At 45.1% G+C, this 7500-nt stretch overlaps 1 protein-coding gene across 1 annotated transcript in view; it reads left to right on the top strand.

Annotated features, from left to right (window-relative positions):
* Positions 1 to 7500, top strand: part of LOC125039738 — a 24980-nt gene that overhangs the window by 16542 nt on the left and 938 nt on the right. The window contains exons 8-13 of the mRNA XM_047633975.1: positions 1632 to 1796; positions 3331 to 3504; positions 3781 to 4014; positions 4917 to 4977; positions 5317 to 5602; positions 6524 to 7500. The exon at positions 6524 to 7500 is cut by the window's right edge and continues 938 nt beyond it. Coding sequence (XP_047489931.1) covers positions 1632 to 1796; positions 3331 to 3504; positions 3781 to 4014; positions 4917 to 4977; positions 5317 to 5602; positions 6524 to 7454 — 1851 coding nt within the window. The 3' untranslated portion in view covers positions 7455 to 7500. The remainder of the gene's footprint in view (positions 1 to 1631; positions 1797 to 3330; positions 3505 to 3780; positions 4015 to 4916; positions 4978 to 5316; positions 5603 to 6523) is intronic.

The following is a 7500-nucleotide window of genomic DNA, read 5'->3' as shown; positions in this document are numbered from 1 at the left end:
CAGTTCGAAGCTATCCCGCAAGGCAGTGTGCTCAGCGCCACCATATTCCTTCTTGCCGTTAATGACATTGTATCAGTTCTACCACCAGGGGCCCGGTCATCAACTATATGTTGGTGATTTAATCACCTTCGCCTTTGGCACATCCATACCAACTCTCTGCCAATTCCTTCAGTCTGCAATATCACCAGTATCTTCCTGGGCTACTGACCATGACTTTCGTTTTCTACCTCCAAATGTTTCTCCATCCTTTTCTCTCGCGCACCTGTAGGTCTCCAACCTCCTCTCTTAATAAAGGGTGCTCCACTCTAATACCATTCTTTTGGCAAATTCCTTGGCGTTAATTTTGACTACAAAATGTCCTGGCCAGACCATATCTTTTACATTAAAAAAAAAAAAGCTCGCCGCCACCTCCGAAACTTACAGACTCTTTCCCATACATACTGGAACTCAGATCGCAAAACTCTCCTCCATCTTCATGTCACCTTGATCCCCTCCACTCTCGATTATGGATGCCATATCTACTCCTCTGCCTCAGCTTCCCTTCTTGCTTATCTTGATACAATTCCCCACTGCGGTCTTCGCTTAGCCCTAGGCGTTTTCCGCTCCCCTCTATTTAAGAGCCTCTCTCGACGCCATATCCTTCTCTCTCTCCGATGCCATGCTCTATTCTACCAACTTTCCCTCACCAAGTTAACTGTCCTACGATCCCTGCTTCCTACCTTTGCTTCTTCTCCACGTTTACCTACTCCTTTCTCCATTCACATGGATATCCTCCTCTCCCATTCCCCCTTTCCCCATCTCCGACCTCTGTTATTCCCTGACCCACCAAAATCAGATATCCCTCCTTCTGTCCCTCTCACTCATTTCCTTGACCATTTCTCCATTCATTCCTCCAGTATCCATGTTTACACTGATGGCTCCACATCCACCTCCGGTACTAGTTTTGCAGTACCCTTCCCAACTCGTACTTTCAAATACCTCCTCCCTCTTGAATCCAGTGTACTTATGTGATGTGGATATAGCACACTTTGCTGCTATATCCACATCACATCAAACACATTTCTCACATATTTCAGCCACGGATAATTATGGTTAAGTCTTCACAATAGTAAATTACATACTGTAAATCTATCAATTTCTTGGTAAACCCCATTTCATCGTCTAACACACTCCTATCTGATGCCACGTTCTGATCCGCCCCTATGTTCCCTATGTAAAGTCTCTCTTTCACACATTCTGCTGTCCTGTCCACGCTCTGCTGCAGCCTGTGACTCTGCTTTCCCACACCTATTCTCCCTTCACCGACCTCCCAACCTATCAGACATCCTTACGGAATCCCACACTTTCTGTTTCAACAACCTGTTCTCCTTCCTCAGACGTATACTTATCCTTCACTTGATCTAATCCCCTTTACCTAATCCTATCTTAACCCATTTACTCATCAACTTCTTTAACCTTTCCAATATTACTCTAGATTGTTGACGTATAACAACTAACTACTAACTCAACCGCCTTTCACTACCCTTTACTATAACTTCTTATAGTGCTACATGACCTTAGAAGTCTACCACATTTATTTCTGATTTTAACCCTTAACCAATCCTGTGACCCGTGTGCCCTGACCCGAGCAGAAGGTGGAGGACCACGAGCGCAGGATCAGCCACTGGGAGGCCGAGGGCAACGTCACCAAGAGCGGCTGGGCGGGAGCCATCCTGCGCCAGGTGGAGGACACGGTGGCGCCCCTCCGCCTCGCCCTCGACCTCCTCAACGACACACTCACCAACGACACGGCCAAGGTAAGTCATGGTAACAATGAATAAGGGGCGGATAAAAACGATAGTAGAAGAGAGAGATATGGGAATACTGCAGTGCTTTTAAGAAGGAAAGCCATGGGGCACCAGAAGAGGTTCTGCTGAAGCACCATGGAGGGGGGGGGGGGGCACCGGAGAGGACCGCCATGAAGGCCACGGGAGAACATGACTACTTAGACTGGGCTTTAGGAACTTCAAGCTTATGCAAACGGAGTCGAGGTAGGCCAGATCCATGTCATCAGTGCTTCGTGCAAGATGAGAGGGAATTCGGCTTCATGGATCGGTTTCGGAAGTGATAAAGTTGATATTAAGCGTGTTAACCCTTTTTATCCGAAAGCGCCTAATTACCATTATCAAAACTCACTTTACAAAAGTGGCAATTAATCATATTTGCTCGTCAGCTTAAATTTCTACGAAAATACTTATAGACCAGGGTGCGTAGCATATGTTAGTGAATTTCATTACCTACTTGTGATAAATGCTGTCTAGGATTAAGGTCACTGCGTAATGTTATTCTAAAGGGGAGATGTGTTACTGAAAACGAGTTGGTAATGGTAATTCTGTAAGAGCGTAACAAAGTATAAAGGATAGGCTAGATTTTTTTATTTAATAAAGCAAGTTTATTGTTAGAGAATGTAAAGAAACTGACGCCACGAGAGGTATTGCTTGGAATTTCAAAGGATAAGAAGAATCTAGGTTAAGGAGAGGGAAGAAACTCAGCTGAACTGTTCCTAGCTTGTTTGATGCCGGCCTTTGACGACGCGCTTTAAAGGCAGTGGCTCATGTCGCTGAGGAATCCTCCCAGCAGAAGGTGCGAGTAAGCCATTCCCGAGTCTGGATCTGGAAAGACTCGAGATCTAGTATGGCCTTGCTCCAGCCACGGTCCCGTCACCCCTCCCTCGGTAGCTGAAGGCGCTGTTAGGTTGTTATATAATACATATTATATATATAGATATGCATATATGTATATATATGTATGTATGTATGTATACATACATACATATATATGTATATGTATATATTTATATATACCCATATATAGTATGTACACATTATATATATCATATCAAAATTTACATTATACGTAAGAAACGATACAGTTGATACAGCGGGGGCGACCCTATAATTCGAAGAGGGCCTAAGGCTGTGTTGTAACGGGGGACTTTTCAAGCAAACATGCGGTGCTAATCAAGTGTCAGTTCAAGTACGTTCTATGCAATCAGCAGAACTTTCCCGATGGCTATGTAGAACACATTCGTGATTACGAGATAGTATGCTGAGATAGATAGATTGATAGAGAGAGGGAGAGAGGGAGGGATGGAGAGAGGGAGGGAGGGAGAGAAATAAATAAAGAAAGAGAGAGAGAGAGAGAGAGAGAGAGAGAGAGAGAGAGAGAGAGAGAGAGAGAGAGAGAGAGAGAGAGAGAGAGAGAGAGAGAGAGAGAGAGAGAGAGAGAGAGAGAGAGAGGGAGGGAGAGAGAGAGATCTTCCCTCTGACCCGTGTGCCCTGACCCGAGCAGAAGGTGGAGGACCACGAGCGCAGGATCAGCCACTGGGAGGCCGAGGGCAACGTCACCAAGAACGGCTGGGCGGGGGCCATCCTGCGCCAGGTGGAGGACACGGTGGCGTCCCTCCGCCTCGACATCGACCTCCTCAACGCCACGACAACCTCCCTCGGGAACGCGACGACGAAGGTGAGTGAGGGAAGGGACGAGTAATGAGAAGAGGGTAAATTTCATATAATCGCCAGACAAAGGAGACCACCCAATAGAGAAGATACACTTTAGTAATCAGTATATCGGAATATTTCATCTTAATAGATACAATGAAATTCTGTCTACATAAGACTACATACTACATAATCATGATATAATTTCATCACCGGGTGCAAAGTATATTGATGTCTTACGTGTAAATCATTATCATCTGACGGAGAGAAACTTTCCATTCCACGTCCACACACTCACCAGGCGAAGGAGGACATACAAGAAATGGAACAGGAGAGAGAAATAGACCGAGAATACGTAAGAATCCTGGAGGAGGCGCTGGAGGGGATGTCGTCCGAAGTGGACGAATTGGCCACCAGACTGGTCCAGGTGTTCACCGAATCCCTCTTCCCGATGAACGACAGCATCTCACTCAACGGGGATGATATCCGGGCGCTGCAGAACGCCACGCGGAGTCTCAGGGATGAGCTCACGGAGGTAGGAAGGAGGGGGGGGGGGGACGCCTGTATTCTAATGTAAAGGACTTTTTTCTCTAGGTTTATTCTTGCCTGCTCTTCGCTTCATCTTCGAAGCAAAGAATAATGATAGTAAAAAGAATATCACCATCATGATTATAATAATACTAGACATATAGATATAGTAAGAAGAATGTCGAAATTTGTGAAGATAGTATTATAACAATGATAATATTGTAATGGTGATGATGATGGCAAGAAAATTAAAATGATGATACTGATAATAATTATGGTGATGATGATGGTGAGAAATGATAACAACAACAACAACAACAACGATAACATTAATAAAAATGATTATGATAATAATCATATATAATGGAAATGATAATAATTATAATGATGAAAATGATAACGATAAAACTGATTATGATGATAATAATAATTATGATATTAACAATGATAATAATAATTTAATAGTAATAATAGTAGTAGTAGTAGCAGCACTACTACTAATAATAATAATAACAATGATATTGATAATAGTAATAATGGCAATGCTAGAACTATGATGATAATAATAATCATGATAATATAAATAATCAAAAGAATGAGAATGCAACAAAAATGACAGTAATAATGATATGGAGAAAAAAACGAATTATTAGAACGTAACTATGAAACAGACAGACGGTAGGCCGGTTAAATTACAGTTTTATTAACTCGTGATTTTACCTCTGATTTGATTTTGCTTTCTCTCTCTTTGATATTGAATATTCCCTTCCATATCCACATGTTCTTTGTTTGGGAGATTCAAACAAAGCCAGTCAATGTTCCCTTGTACAGTTATTTTAAGTGTTGCTCTTACTTCTTTTCCACTCATTTTTTATGACTAAATAATCCTGCTATCAATTATTTTTCCAGCGTTTGGAGGAAGTGGAGAAAAACGTCAAATACAAGGGTTCCACAGGCAGTGCAAAAACGAGTGAGTATCCGCTCGTCAAAAAAAAAAAAAAAAAAAAAAAATGGATTTAATAAGAATGAATACAATGATGTAAAAATATTCGATATATAAAGCTGATGTAATTCGCTGTCGGTTTTCATTTCATTTCCAAAACAAATAGCACTGTTATTCTTGGCCTTTATGGGATAGATTCTTCCCACCTATTTCACCGCATATGTTCTTGGCATTACCATCACAACAGACGTTCTCAATATTCTACACATTTTATACTTCGCTTTCCTATTACCATTCGTGCTGCCATTCCTGGCCCTTGCGTGGCTGGACCCTCCCCCCCCCCCCTAACGCCCGCCTTCCCCGCAGGCCATTTCCAAAAGCAACTCACCCTCCTGCGCAGCGCCACCACGGACCTGGCGGCCAACATCTCGTCCCTGGAGAGCCAGCTGGCGTCCGTGCGAGACTCCGAGGCCCAACTCGAGAAGGACGTCCAGGCACTCCAGCAGCAGTCAGGGCAGGTGGACCTCGACCTGAGCGCCCTAGAGGCTAAAGTAGGCAGCGCAGCCAACCTGACGGCGAGGGTGAAGAGCCTAGAGAAAAGGATGGCGAGGCGCGATGCTACGCTCACCACGGGCAACAAGCTCCTTTCGTCGTGAGTTCTCTTGCCGGCCCGGCTTTCGGTATATAATTATTGTACAGGTACTCATGATAGTATTTTTTTTTTTTTTTATATAAGGATTTATTGTCAGGAACAAAACTTTCCGTCTTTCTCACTTCCTTTTGTCTTCTATTTTTTTTTTCTCCCTCTTTCACTTACCTTCCTTAACATAACCATTTCCCTTTCCTATATCAATATTCGCCCCTTCTTTCTTATTCTCAACTTACCACTTCCCTCTTCCTCTTTCATTCTTCCTTTTCTATCTCCTTCTCTTTCTTTTTCCTCTTTTATCTTCCCCTCTTTCGCTTCCATTTCTATCATCCCCTCCTCCTTATCCCTCTTCTGTCTTCCCTTCTTCTACTTTCCCCATCCCTGTTCTATCTTCCCCTCCCCTTTCGTTATTTCTCTTATATCTTCCCCTCTACCTCTTTGCTCTATTATCTCCCTCTCTCTCTCTCTCCTTTCCCTCATTCCTCTTCTACATTTCCCTTTTCCTCTTTCCTCTTCTATCCTCTTTTCCCCATTCCTCATCCATCCTCTACCTTCACCTCTTCCTCTTTCCGCTCTTATCTTCTTTTCTCCCCCTTCCCTCATTCCTCTTCTATCTCTCCGCTTTCTATCTTCTCTTCCCCTCTCCTCATCCTTCTTCTACCTCCCCCTCTTCGTCTTTCCTCGTTTATCTCCTCTTCCCCTTTCCTCGTCCCTCCTCTGTCTTCCTCTCTTACTTTTCCTCTTCTGTCTTCCTCTCTCCCCCTTTCCTCAATCTTCTTCTATCTTCCTCTCTCCCCCTCTCCTCAATCTTCTTCTATCTTCCTGTCTCCCCTTTTCCTCAATCTTCTTCTATCTTTCCCTCTCCCGTTTTCTCTTCTATTTTCCTCTCTCCCCCTTTCCTCATTCCTCCCCATGTTCCCGCAGACTCGCCAGCGGAGGGTCCATGCTGAACGCCCCGGGCGGGAAGGCTCCGGTGACCTTCCTCAAGAACCCGGGTCAGATTGGCTTCCCGATGGGCTCAGGTCCTTCGAATCCTGCAGGTGTGGCTCCTTCGAACGTGACTCCTCCGAGCGGCGCTCTCTCAGGTTCCACAGGTCTGGCTGGCTTGCCTGCGTCCGCGAACTCGGTTATTGCTGGAACAAATAACTTAATGCCAGTTACTCATTCGGGAGCGAGTGGTGGCCGCAGTACAACTAACCCACCGAGAAGCACTGTTAGTCCAGGACTAGTTGGCAACACGGGGGCAGCTAGTAGCCCGGGAACAACCGGTGGTCTTGGAACAACCGTAAACGCAATTGTAACTAGCACTCCAAGGCCAGCTGGTAACGCAAGTGTAACAAGCATCTCAGGAACCACTGTTAACCCAGGAACAGCTGGTAATACAAATGTAACTAGCATCCCGGGGGTAGCTAGCAGCCCAGGAACAGCTGTCGTCCCACGAACAGCTGGTAACACAAGTATAACTAGCACCCCGGCACCAGCTAGTAACCCTGGAGCAACTGGAAATACAAGTGTTACTAGTACCCCAGGGGCAGCTGGTAGCGCAAGTACAGCTAGTACCACAGGTGGAACTAGTAGCCCAGGAGCAGCTAGTAACCCCGGAGTAACTGGTAAACCGGGGACATCTGGTAGTCCAGCAACGGCTGGCAACCGAGGAGCGGTCGGCAACACAAGTGTAGCTAGTAATCCAGTAGCAGCTGCTCACCCAGGCGCAGCCAGGGGGCTTGGGGCATCTGGTAACTCAGGAAGTGCTGGTAAGCCAGGAGCATTTGGTAACAATGGAAGAGGAGGCAGTATGGCAGCAGCTGGTGCTAGGGCAAGGGGCATGTCAGCTGGCAGATCGGTTGGCCCATAAAATCAGCTGGTCTTTGGATTGTTTTTCTTTTCTTTTCTTTTTTTTC

This window comes from Penaeus chinensis, chromosome 27 (assembly GCF_019202785.1).
Source record: "Penaeus chinensis breed Huanghai No. 1 chromosome 27, ASM1920278v2, whole genome shotgun sequence".
Lineage (NCBI taxonomy): Eukaryota > Metazoa > Arthropoda > Malacostraca > Decapoda > Penaeidae > Penaeus > Penaeus chinensis.
The sequence above is the reverse complement of the archived record's forward strand: the minus strand, read 5'-3'. Positions and strand labels throughout refer to the sequence as shown.